Raw genomic sequence first — 12,941 nt, forward strand, 5'->3', positions numbered from 1 at the left:
CGGACACCTCTGCCAGCCCACTGGAGAGAGGCCACGCCGCGTTTCGAAGGACAAACGCACGGCAGCTCCCAGGTGCTCCAGCCCCCAGCTGGGGCAAGTCACCCGGCCAGCAAAAACTCGCCCCGAAGGAAAGCCGATGGGTGTTTAACGGGGTGAAGCCCTGGGGGTAAGCGACCCCCCTGCTGGCCCGGGCCCCCTCGCGCCCGCCCCAGCGCGCAGCCCAGGCGGGACGGCGGCAGCAGCCTGCGAGAGGGACCCCCGGGACCGCCCCCGCCCCGCTCCGCCGCGCATCCCCGCTCCGCCGCGCATCCCGCCCGGCTCCCGACGCCCCGCGGGGCGCCCGCGGCTGCGGCGGGGGGGGGGGGAGCGGGGGCGCTGCCGCCGCCGGCGCCCCCTGGCGGCCCCCGCCGCGCTCGGCCGGCGGCATCGCGGCGCGCAGGGGCGGTCGCCGCCGCACACGGCTCCGAGGGGGCACCGCCGCCGCCGCCGCCGCCGCGCCGTGACGGGCCGGGCCGGGCCGCGGCGGCAGCCGTGAGCTGGGGGTGCGCGGGGCGGCGACGAGCGGGGAACAAAGGGGATCGAGGCGGCGCAGCGGCGGCTCCGCCGGGGGGAGGCACCGGCTGGGCGCGGGGGGTGTGGGGAGGAGGAGGGTCGTCAAACTGCTGCCACTTCGTCGACCGTGAGCGCACTCGCTGGCGGCGGCGGCGGCAGCCCGCCCCTCGCTGCATGGCAGCCCAGTGAGGGAGGAGCGGGCGAGGGTCTGGCGCTGCCCGGAAGCCGAGGGAGCCAGCGCCGGCGGCAGCAGCGCCCGCCGCCCTCCCGCCGGGATGCGCCCCGCTCTCCGCTGAGGCGCAGCCCCGCCGCGATGCTCTCCCCCGAGCGCCACCGCCACCACCGCCACCCCCCGCCGCCGCAGCCGCCGCCGCCGCCGCACCACCCGCCGCAGCCCAGCCATGTCGTGGCCACCATCGAGAACCTGCCGGCGGAGGGCGGCAGCGGCGGCGGCAGGAGCGGCATCTCCGCGCCCTCCTCCAGCGTGCGCCAGAGGATCAGGAAAGTGCTGAACAGGTGAGCCCGGGGGAGGGACCGGCGCTCCGGCGGCGCGGCAGGGCACGGCGCGGCTCGCCGCCTCGCCGCCGCTCGCCCTGGGGCGCGCAGGTCCCGGGGGCGGCCGTCGGGGGAGCCCCGGCCCGGCCCCTTCGGCGGCGTGGGGCGGGGAGGCACGGGGGCTCCGGCGGGGCGGCTGGCCCGGGCTGGCAGCGTCTTTCCCGGCGGAAGCCGCGGGCAGGGGGCGGCGGCGCGGAGTCTCCCCCGGCCCATTGTTGCCTCCGAGGCGCGGCGTGAGGCGCGGCCCCAGCCCGCTCCCTCCCCGCCGGCACCGGTGCCGATGCCGGTCGCACCTGCCCGGCCCGCAGGCACACCCCCCTCGGCGGGGGTCCCCGCTCCTCCCGCCAGCCGCGGCTCCCCGGCCCCCGTGGCGGACCCGCGGGGGGCGGCGGGCGGAGGCAGCCGACCTCCCGCTGCCGCAGCCCGGCCGGTGGCGGAGGCGCCGCCGGGGAAGTTGGAGCGCGGGCGCCGGCCGGGAGGGGCGGCGGGTAAGGGAGGGGGCGGCCCCCGGTCCCGGCGGGGGTCCGCCAGCCGCGGCCGGGCGGGGCCTGGTGCTCCGGGCGGCCGGGCGGCCCCGGGTGGGATTTTTGCCCCATCCCCGGCCAGCTGGCGTGGTCAGGGAGACGCAGGCTCCGGCTGCGGGACCGGGATGCCGGCGAGGTGCTGGCTGCTCGGTCCGCCGGGGCGGGTGGCTCAGCACTGGCAGTGCGAGGGCAGGGGAACTGCAGGGTACCCGGGGTAAATTATTTCAGCGAACGCACAAGAAACCACTGGAACCGTCTGACTTAAATCCGTGGCGCTCTCATCTTTGCCAGTTGTTTCTTCTGCACTGCATTCGATTAGGGCTGAGGTTTTTGGTACAAAACAAGAGTCTATCCAGAGCCTAACTGGTTGCATTTCTCCAGGAGGGAAGGGGCCTCAGAGCTCCTGTCTGAAAAGCCAGCTGAAGCCATCACTTCTGCCTAGTGACTTTTACGTGCTAAATAGAGCGGTTGCAGCGTTATGAGCAGCAATGGGATGGTGTGCACCAGCACCGGCCTCATTGTCCCCGCTTTAGTTTCGGATACGTGTGGTGTGGATGAGCTACCAAGAGAAACAGCTCTTCTGCCTGGGTATGCTGCTTTTGAAGATGAAGGTCATTGAATCTTTCGAGCTTTTAAACATTAGGAAATCATCATTGTCACTGTCTTTGTTACAAATGCCTGAAGGTATTTGATTGCTCGTAGATCATTGCTATGATATGCAGTTAATTGTTACCATTCTAGGAGGATCCTCAAAAGCACTGGTAAGGGAGGAAATACTTACCCTTTGTTATTCGACCATGAGAAGGATTGAAAAGAAGTCGACACAAGTAAGAGCTGCTTCAGCTCAAACTGAGTTACACCTTTTCTTGTACATTCACATTTGCAACTCTCACTGTAGTAAATTTCAATCAATTTCTCAGCCCAACAGCCTGTGTCATCTTGGGTGTCCTGTGCTTGCAAAATCCTGCTCTCCTCCTGCTTGATCATCCTGATGTGTGTGTCAGTACTGAAATAAGACACTAGAGAAGATTTCTCAGGGGCAGCAAGAGATGTATGAAGATGCGGTGAGGTGTTCAGATACAGAAGCAGTTGGTACTCCAGTTCAAGGGTGGGTAATAGTGACCTCTGGGGAGCCATCAAATTGGCCACAGTCGTCTTGTCTAGGATGTGTTGGATTAATTAGTATAGTTGAAGCAGTTACCATGCTTATGCATATATATGACCCTCAGCCATAGATAAAGAGTCAAATCATTATTTATTGTTATATATTTATGAATGAAATGAGACTATCTTGATGCTCTGTTTTTTGAAGGGGGAAAAGGATAGAAATTTACTCTGGTGACCAAAATTCAAATTTCGGTTCTGCTTCGTAAACTTGAATCTAGAAACAAGACCTCCCATTGCCTAGAGGAAAACCCTAACGAGCAGGAACCCAGTCATGGTTTTGTGGACATACCCTTTTCTCCTCCTCAAACAAGAAACAGGAGTAAAATTTTTCCAAATTTCTGTGATTTGTAGAGAGCAAGAAGACTTGTTACTGTGGTGTTTAAAGGCAGCCTTTTCTTTGTGTAAGAGAATCTTTAGCCCACCCCAAAGTCTGTATGGAGGGAAATTTTGCCGGAGTTAGGTTTCCTTTAACTTTACACGCGAACTAATGACTCAGCCCGTGTAATGTCATGGCTTTCATGCAATATTTCTGTTGATGCAGTGAAGTGAATCCTGACACAATGTTTATTTTTTCACCTTCTATAGAAATAATAGCATGTGATGAGTAAAGTAAAGGAAAAAATACGTATGCCAAATTCCTAAAGAAGCAGGAGTCCAGAACGTGCCAAACATTGGTTTCCTCAATGTTTTACTATTGGGAAAGGGTAGCACTTTCTCCATGCTGTGTATACTTTGTGTGCACCATTTGCTTGAGACTCATTTGTGAAAGATTCCTGATTGACTCATTGACTTGAGCTCATGTGATTCAGTTTTCTGCTAGACAGAGAGGGGCTTTTCAGACAGAGGAACAAAGTAAAGTTTGACAACAGCTGGGTTCGCCAGAAACCTGCTTGTAGCTGGTAGAATCATGGAATCATAGAATCATAGAATGATTTGGGTTGGAAGGTACCTTTGAATGTTATCTAGTCTACCTCCCTCTGCAATGAGCAGGGACATCTTCAGCTAGATCAGGCTGCTCAGAGACCCATCCAGCCTGACCTTGAGTGCTTCCAGGGATGAGGCATCTGTTACCTCTCTGGGAAACCTGTTCCAGTGTTTCACCACCCTCATCATAAAAAAATCTCTTAATTCTATCGAGTCTGAATCTACCCTGTTTTACTTTAAAACCATTCCCCCTTGTCCAGTTGCAACAGGCCCTACTAAAAAGTCTGTCCTCAAGGAGGGGACAGGCTCTGGTATGGTCAGGGAGGAGACAAGGCATCAGGACAGTGGGGATAGACACTGGCAGAAACTGAGCATCATTTCTCTTTCGTTTTATATGCAGTAGTTTGGTCACCCAGGCACTTGTTGATTCCAGAATTGCCTTTGAAGGCTTCTCTTTAAATTGCTTTACAAGCTATGGAAACTTAACTTTAAGTTCACAACTCTCCTCCCTGTTCACTCAATAGATCCCAAGGTAACAGAGAAACACTGTAACACCAGCACACCTCCCCCCCGCCCCCGGTGTTTGAGAGAGGACATACTGAAAGCAGAACTGGTTGACTGTGAAAATCTATTTCAGTGATCACAGCAAACGCTCCACTCTGAAAAAGTTTCCCATAACAGAAAACCAAAGTAAAACACAAAACTGAAGGGTCAGAATCTCAGAGGACTGGAGATGCTCAGTGAAATTGTAGGTTTTACTGGAATAGTTTGGATATAAATTCTGAGCTGCCAATGACAGTGAACAGGACCTGCTGCAACAGGAACAACCTTCCTGCTACCCTGGAAGTCTGGAGAGGGTGACTTGGCATTGCCATTGCATTAAGAGGAAATGTCATGGTGATTACATACTGCAAATATGTTCCTGGACCTGTGACTCACACCTGTGGTCCATGAATCCCATCTGCAGGGCCCTGCCTGGTACCTTCCTTGTGACATTTGCTGAGTAGGTGTCCCTGGCTAACCCTGCCCTGCTATATTTCAGGGGAGAAAAGGAATAATGGCTGCTTGCTTGCTTGCTTGCTTGCTTCCCCAAAGCCTCTGTGAAGCCAAAATTGGACTCCACCGACTCTGCTTGCAGAGGACCACTTAATAAGCAGTGACTCACCTGCTCTGCATTGCCTCCCACCTATAGCGGGAAGCAAGAAAAAAAGGAGAAAGTCGTGTGGTTTGAAGTTCTGTGGTTCTCAATGCTTCCATCCCAGCACCTGCATATTTCAGAGATAGCTGTTGGTGAGTATGAACTCGCTCTGTCTGGCTGTATCCCAGCACAGAGGGGTGGCTTGTCTCCCTTCCCTGCATTCCCTGGATGACCTGAAGGGTGAAGAGCAGAGAATCACCTGCAAAATGTTGCCTGTGGCCCCTGAAGCCAGGTCGATCTCACGTTGGTAAAGTTGGTTGTCACCTCTTCAGAGGAACTGGGTGAAGAATAAACATTGCTGAAACACAGGGGGAGCACCTTGCCAAATGATCTCTTTGGGGGATTCTTGCAAGTTATTGATCTAAATGAGAACCAACGAATGATACGAGGACATTATCTCTGTAATCCTAGGCACCAGGACAAGGAGGGAAGATGAAGTTTCTGCAAGGAAAATGAGTTAATACCTTTATATGCTATAGCAAAGCTATTTTACCTAAATAAACATGGTTATTCTGTAAAACAAAAAACCCCATACTGTAGCTGTGTCAATGAACTCAGGCCTCCAAAGTAACATCTAAGGCCCTGCTGTTGTATTGCTTTCCTTGGTGTGGACTTTTTTAGAAAGCTGATGGCACATACATTTTTCTGGGTTTACCCACTTCTACCTTACAGTACTTTCTTAACGAATACTTGCTGTAAAATCTAGCCATGCCTTATCTTGCTGTTTCAAGGATGTCTTCATGAGCTTTTTCTTGCTCTTTGTTGCTAAATGGCGCTTCGTATTTTTCAGAAGATTCCTAAAAATCATGTCAGAATATTAGAGACATATTCAACTTAATATCAGAAAATGGAGTAAGAGTAATTTCAGGCACTCAGTCCCATGCCATCTTTCAAATAGCTTTGTAGTTATGTTCTCAGCTCCAGTGAATTGCAAAAGCTTTCTGTGGAGGAGTGTGAGTCTCTACTTCTTTGCTCACTTATTCACCTAATCAGATAAATTTTAGCCTTGTGCATAAAGCCAGTGTATGGTCTAATTACCACTACCTTTCTTAGGAAAAGGAAATAAAAATAATGTTGCTAATAAGAATAAATCATTAAGCTCGGCAGTGATTTACTGAGCAAAATTATACGAAGAAAAGCAATTTGGATTCTTGTCAGAAAGCCCAGCTGTTTGGGTACAGTCTGAGTAAAACATTTTCCTTTTCCTTTTTTGTATGTTACAGGCTCAATTCATCCCTGATAATGGAGTTGAGGAAGAATTTGGCTTGCTAGCTGGCTACCTTTGAACTTGAACTGTGTGTCAGGGCTGCTAATGCTTCAGAGATGAGAGCTGTTTAAATGACACTGCAGGTATCAAATGCTCTAACCCAAGGATTTTTTTTCCTAGTAACACGTATCCACATAGTAAATCAGGCAGAGGGAGTTTATGTGCCAAAAAGAACCTGAAATTGAATAATAATGGAATTGAGGCAACGTATTTCATTGCCCCAAAGCAATAATGCCTTTCAGTTGACTGAACAGAGAGGAAAACAAACCAAATAATTTATGGCATTTTTCCTTAATGAAAAGCAAGTCAAGGATCAAACGTGTAATTTTTGGAATCCAGAAAAAGAGTGAGTATTCATAACCTTCACTTGCTTTACTTTCTTCTTCAAAACAAAAGGATTGACTTCCTGTGGGATTTTTATCTTCTCAAAGTCCACCCAGAATAGCAGTGACTGTAGAAGAATGAGTCTGAGCCCAATTCAGATAGCTGTAGCTTTCCTTTTAGGTAAAAAACTTTATACATTCTGAAGTAAATCAAAGAAAATTAGTTCAGAGCGTAGATAAAGCGATTAGGTTGGCTTTCTTGTACCTGTTAGTATTACTCTTTTTGGTCAGGGAAGTGGGAAGGTTGTATCTGCCCGTCGAAAAGCATCCTGGCAGAGGATATAGAAATCAACTGATGCAAAACTGTCCTCCGTTTTCTTTTCTCATTAGTTTACTTCTAATCGCCATTTTGAAAGCCAGTGACCTCTGTGAATCAGCTACATTCCCAATAATTTGGGTGCATAAGGGAAATACCTCTAAAATGGGAGAAAAAGATGCTTTTCCCCTTCCCCTCCAAACAACTTATTTCTGTGAATGCATATTTATTGGAATGCCATAGCACACTTAAAATGCTTTGATTTAGGAGTGAAGATGAGCTCAGGTACATAAAGCTTCCATGTTTCTGCCTTAGCAGGTATTGGAAGTCTGTCCAGGTATGGTTACCAAGTCTCCGAGTGTGGTTTCCTAACAGGATTTAGACTCAGTGTTGGAAAGCTTTGTCCCCCTTGCCTCACTTTTGCTCCTGAGAATTTGCACCGCAGGAGATACAAGTGATGCTGGCCCTATTCTGAAATAGGAATTGTTTGAAGTGATTTGATATGGTGAAAGTGCACTGTAATCTAAACCTGTCAGCCCACGTACTGATTGGGAAAAGACTTTCCGGGGGGGGGGGTGGGCGATTTGGCAAGGGGAAATATGTGGGTGTCTTCTGTCTACCTATGACATTCAGAGGGCTGGTACTTACCGCGTGCCTGTCTGTAAGTGGGAATTTTTGACACTGGCTGTGCTGTGGGCTTTGGGAAGGGGTTACTGCCTCTTGAACTAGGGGGGTTTCAAAGGAGCAGCACTGTAAATGGCTCCATAGAGAAAGCTGGAGGAATGGACAGAGTGGCTCTTATGGGATGGACAGAGCAGCTTTAATGTGTTAATGAGGGGAAGGCCAGATGCCAGTAGCTATCAGAAGGGCTCTTTGTGGTTCTGTCGCTGGAGATGGCTGGAGCCTCTGTCCTTATCGTGGTTGTTTCTGCAGGCAGAGGGAAACACTGGGGCTATTAGTGAGGTGTTCCCTTCCTTTATGTCAGCAGATAGCCTTAAAGATCAGCACTTGAATACTGATTAGGGCTAATTACCAGGAAAGCTTAGGAAAAAGAACTTGCTGAAGAAGCTTGACTTTAAAAAACTACAAAAAATTGCTCCCCAAACCCAACAACAACAGAAAAGTCATGCTCAAAGGGTTGTGAGCTGAGCTCAAACTCACCTGTTGCAAGAACAGCTGTATGGGGACTCATAAATTGCTATGACTGTAAAGTATGTAAGTATTGGTGGTCGTGAAGTTCATGTTGTGAACTGCTGCATCTACCTGTCTCTGCTTATTTATGTCTGTCATCTGTCTCTCTTGGATTTTTACTGAAAACACACCAGTTTTGAAGCTTGCCTTTCAGCTTTTCTCTGACTTGCTTTCTCTTGTGATTTAAGAAAGCATTTCTTCAATACATGCTCACTGTCTGTCATTTTTCTCATAGACACCGCATGATTGAATTAGTGGGTTTGACTCCCATGCATCACGTTCTCCTCAGTACGGCTGGAACTAAAGAGCAAGAGACAGAGGAGGGACTGGCCCCACAGCCCGGCCACGCTCGGTGAGAGCACCTGTGCGCAATACTGCGTCGTACTTCTGCAGGGAGTGTGCCTGCTTTTTGGGATGTGCCACAGTGTGTGGCGCTAGCCAAATCATTTCCTAGGTGAGGTAGATGACCCTTGATCTCACCAGAAAGGTCTGTCCACAAATGATGCCCTGTAGGTGTCACTGTAAAAAATAGTGACACTTATTAAGCCAGCCTTCTGTTTGTAGCTGATACAGTCATTGCAGCCCTTAATTTTAGTTTCCCCTTAGTGTGGTGCTCAGTTGCTTCTTTATACTGCCTTTGCCTGCAGTGACGACGGAGTGGTGCTCCACCTTCAGATAAGTCTGAACTGTGGCGATGTGTAGGAACTTAGGAGCCGGATAGCAAATCTTCTCTTTTGCTTTAACAACTTTTCCTGTCAGAAAATGTAGATGAGTCAAAACCTTGGCAAGGAGGATTAGATTTTCTCAAGACTGCATGTTCGGCAGGGTTTCTTGTGTCCAGACTAGATATTTTTGGATGGAGAGTGAGTAAGACTTCATGGTAATCTGGCGATGGGAGTATTTATGTAGGAGACCAGGTTTAACTTTGCTTTGCTGCATCCCTGAGGGCTGCTGTGAACACATGAGATTCTCTTGGGATGAAGAACCTCAAAAGGTCATGGTTTTGTCCTAACGCAAAATGGGAGAGGTTTTGAGAATTAAAAGTTTGGAACCAGAAGGTGCTTTTTTGCCCAACTCATCTCCCAGGGCATTTCAGACTTCAAGATGTTCATTTACGAAAGCACACTATGCTTGGAACAGATTGCTGCATCTCTAATACAGATTAATGAGGTAATTTACATCCAGTAGCAAGACCATAACTATTACCTCCCAAGCCCTAGTGTTAATTGCAACCTGTAAGCCAGTATTAGCCAATGACAGAATGAAAACAAAATTTGAAACATTGATAGTGATGTCATTAGTTTACTTACCCCTTTTTGGTGTTCATTTGTCAAAGGAGCTGTCACGCCTGTGCCCAGAAGCCTGCTTCACTGTCTTTTATTGGGCTGCATTGAATTTAAAATGGTGGGGTCTTCCATGCCACGTTGGTTCTCATTACTTTTCTTATCTGGCAAGTGTTTTGATGTGACCTAATGTTTTCTGGTTTCCATTTGGTAGAAATGGAGAATGACTTGGGAGGGAACTAAATGTTTCCCCTGTTTGGGTGAAATGGAGAGGAAGCAACGTGGGAGGGAGATACCAGAGTCCATTCCTGCTCTGATACCTCTTCATCAACCTTATTGAAGAGGAACAGAGCTCCACTCCTGGATCTCTCCAGCCTAATAACTAAAATCCAGATCCTGAACGTAGCCTTGGGGCTGCCAGCTCAGACTCTTTCAGTGGAAGGGGGAGTTCGAAGGGTATGGACTGAACAAGAGTGGTGGCTACGAGGCAGAAGTGGGGGGACTTGTCTCTACCTTTTTTTTTGAAGAGAGGAGGTGGATGTCTAACTCTTCAAGAGGAGCCCTGAAGTGAGTCACTGACAGAGGTCTGATGCTCCAAGGTGGGTAAGGCATAAGCTGTACCCTATCCTATGCTTTCTTTTTTTTACCAAGATTTGGATCTTTATCTGCCTCTGTGGCTATTCCAGGGTACATTGTTCTTCTGCGTGGATGTTTGCTTTTTTTCAATCCCTACAATGATTCAAATGCCAGAAAAAACGTAATAAAATTAAATTAATTGCCTTTTGATTATTCTAAGCCCAGATATTTTATTGAGTTTAAGTAGCTCTGTGTTTTCAGTGGCTTCTGCAGCCTGATTTGGGCCATTTACCTTCTGAAATCTCTTCTTACTAGAAGCTGAGTGCCATAATGAAACTGAGCTGGTGTTTCTTTCTTGTTGCTGCTTTCCTTTTCTCTCTCTGCTGGTGCTACAGATATGAAATGCTTTTGATTATGGTTTCTAAACTCCCTGCTGCCAGTATATTGAGGTCTGTAGGGACTGTCCTGGGTAGACTGAAAGTGAGGAAGGACAGCAAAGAGGAGGTAGGTTGGGAAGAGTTGATCAGGGAGCTGGAAAATATTTTAATGGGTATGAGACTTGATACTTGAAGGAAATAAAACTTTAATTTTGTAGATGTAATTTTCACCACACTGGGTATGAGGATTAAGTACCACCAGGCAGAAAAAGTTTCTAAGCTTCATGTAACATGGTGGGGAAAAAGGCAGCACCCAAATACATGTGATGATCAGACTGAAGTGCCTCCTCTTTCTCTGTGACCTACCTGTCATGCACAGGTAACTTCCAGTCAGATTTCAGATACTAGACCCCTGCTGTTGGGTGCCTGCTGTGCTGAGGGGGATGCTTTGTAGAAAAACAACTGTTTTTCTGGAATTTAGATATCATAATTTGCAGAAGTGCAGTCCAGCTCATCCCAGAGTGGACAACACCTCTGCGTAGCCCTGGAGACCTTGTTCTGTTGCTTTCTCTAAATGTTCTTCTACCAAAGCTGTTCTGCTTTGATTTAGTGCTCACCAGCATTTTTTGACAGCATACTTCAGTACTTTTTTGGGTCCACTTTGTGGTGGGGGTGGGGGAATCATGTCTTTGAAGAGAATCGGTAAAGTCCAGGACATCTGGAGGACTTAAATCTAGAAGCACAGCGGCAGGGTGGTGTTACGGTTGTCATACGTGTGTGAAGGCACTGCTTACAGGCATTGACAAGGAAAATTCCAGATTTTGTCTTATTTAACCAAAAAGATGACATCTTATCAGAACAACTATTCATTAGGAGAAAGGCACTCAAGGAGTGAGGCAGAGTGAGATGCAGTGCCATGTGGTGGTTGGAGGGTTGCCAGAAGTGGAAGAGTTTCATTGCATCTATATTAACTAAGTGAAATCCCTGGGATTCAGAGTTTCTCCTGCTTTAAATAGGTTACTTGAGTTTAAGACACCAAATAATTCCCTAATAATTCACTTGAAAAAAGGACTCTGTGTGTGTGTTTAAGCATGCAGTATCTTTTAGGATGAACTACAAGTTACCTGAATTTAACGTCCCATTATAAATAAATACATTCTAGCACATTCTAACTAGTAGAAGAATTTCTGTTAAATTTGATGCCTGAAATTGTTCATACTCATCAATTGGGTAGCTATTACCTTGTTAATGGAACTTATTATTACTCACCTAGATTAATTTATTAGATTTATTTCTGTACTTTTAGAACCTATAGTTGTATTGAGACATGAGCCCGCAGAATCAATACCAATTTCTTTTCTCATTTATGAATGCACTTACTAACATCCAAAATACTGTTACACTTGAGAGTGTTTAGCTGCAGTTTATTTTGAAGCATACGCTCCAACAATTTTAAATTTGTATTTCTTCTTTGTCCTTTAATGATTATTTTTTTTCCTGTATGTGGGCTCTGTTTGAGCAAAATGCCATGCATTAACCATCAAGCGAGTCATGACCATACTCCAGTCATTCGGACTAGCTGTGCAAGATTAGGGCTCTGAGACCAGACCTAATCTTTGAGATGTTTTTTTGTCTGCTGTTCTGTGTGGCAGGCCCAAAGCAGGAGAGGGAACAAAGGTATGAATGTAACTTACAAGTAAGTTGCCTGCCAAATGTAATATATTTGCATGTTTTTCTTTGAGCAGCGGCGATGCGTGCGTTTATCTTTCAGAAGCAGTGGTGTTTGACTGAGAAGCAGTAGCAAAGCCCAGCTGAAATGGATAACTGATGTGGGGCTTGTTCACTTGCTTTCAAGAGCATGAATGTCAGACAGGATCTGCTGAAGGCTGGCAGTGGGGGGGGAGGGGGGGGCAGTGCAGGTACAGAGGAAGAAAGCTATTTGGTCACCTCTGCCATGCCAGCTCAAGGCTGGTAGACAGCTGATGGCAGGGAGAGATCAGTCTTCAGGCAGTCCTAACACTGGCATTTCTGTTCCCATTGTAGCATCAGTTGTGCTTGAAGAGAATCATCCATCCTTCCTTTGGATGGACCAGGAATGTTCTGTAGATCTTGGGAAGAGAATTGCAGGGGTGGGTTGATGTCAGCCCAGCCTTTAAATCCAATCCAGAGCAGCTCACCGTTTCTGTGGAGAAATCTCCACCAGCTGCAAGTGCAGAGATAATGTTTCATCCAGTGGTCTTGTAAGGTGGCGCTCAGTAAAGCTAACTCTTCTCCAGTCAGCCTTTCTTTGTGGTTTTCCAGTAAAAGTTGCCGTATCCACTCCGTGTGCTGCTCATCTCATCACTTTTTGGCCTGTACTTAACTGCTGCTGTAGCTGCTGGTTGTGCACCAGTGCAGTTGCTGGGTATTAAAATCTTAAGCCTGATAAACAAACACCAGCATGCACAAAAGGACCAGTCTGGTGATAAAGGGAAACTGAGGGGAAACAAAACACCCCCAAAACCATCATATATAAGTATGATGCAGAAGCAGACATCAGAGTTAGAAAGCTGGGGAGATGGCCTGTGAGTACTATTTGCCTGATTGAGTTGTGGGGTTTGGGACCAAAGCCAGTGTGATTTCTGTCATCTTGTCTGTGCTTGACTAAAAGTTACAGGAGAGCTGGTGGACAAAAAGCAGCCTGACCAA

The 12,941-nt window shown here is 48.2% G+C and overlaps 1 protein-coding gene across 1 annotated transcript in view; it reads left to right on the plus strand.

Moving 5' to 3' along the window:
* The first annotated feature begins 433 nt into the window (after positions 1 to 433).
* Positions 434 to 12,941, plus strand: part of SLC35F1 (solute carrier family 35 member F1) — a 251,330-nt gene continuing 238,822 nt past the window's right edge. Inside the window, exon 1 of the mRNA XM_055811114.1 lies at positions 434 to 1,068. Coding sequence (XP_055667089.1) covers positions 866 to 1,068 — 203 coding nt within the window. The 5' untranslated portion in view covers positions 434 to 865. The remainder of the gene's footprint in view (positions 1,069 to 12,941) is intronic.

The sequence above is a fragment of the Falco peregrinus genome, chromosome 7 (assembly GCF_023634155.1).
Source record: "Falco peregrinus isolate bFalPer1 chromosome 7, bFalPer1.pri, whole genome shotgun sequence".
Classification (NCBI taxonomy): Eukaryota; Metazoa; Chordata; class Aves; order Falconiformes; family Falconidae; genus Falco; species Falco peregrinus.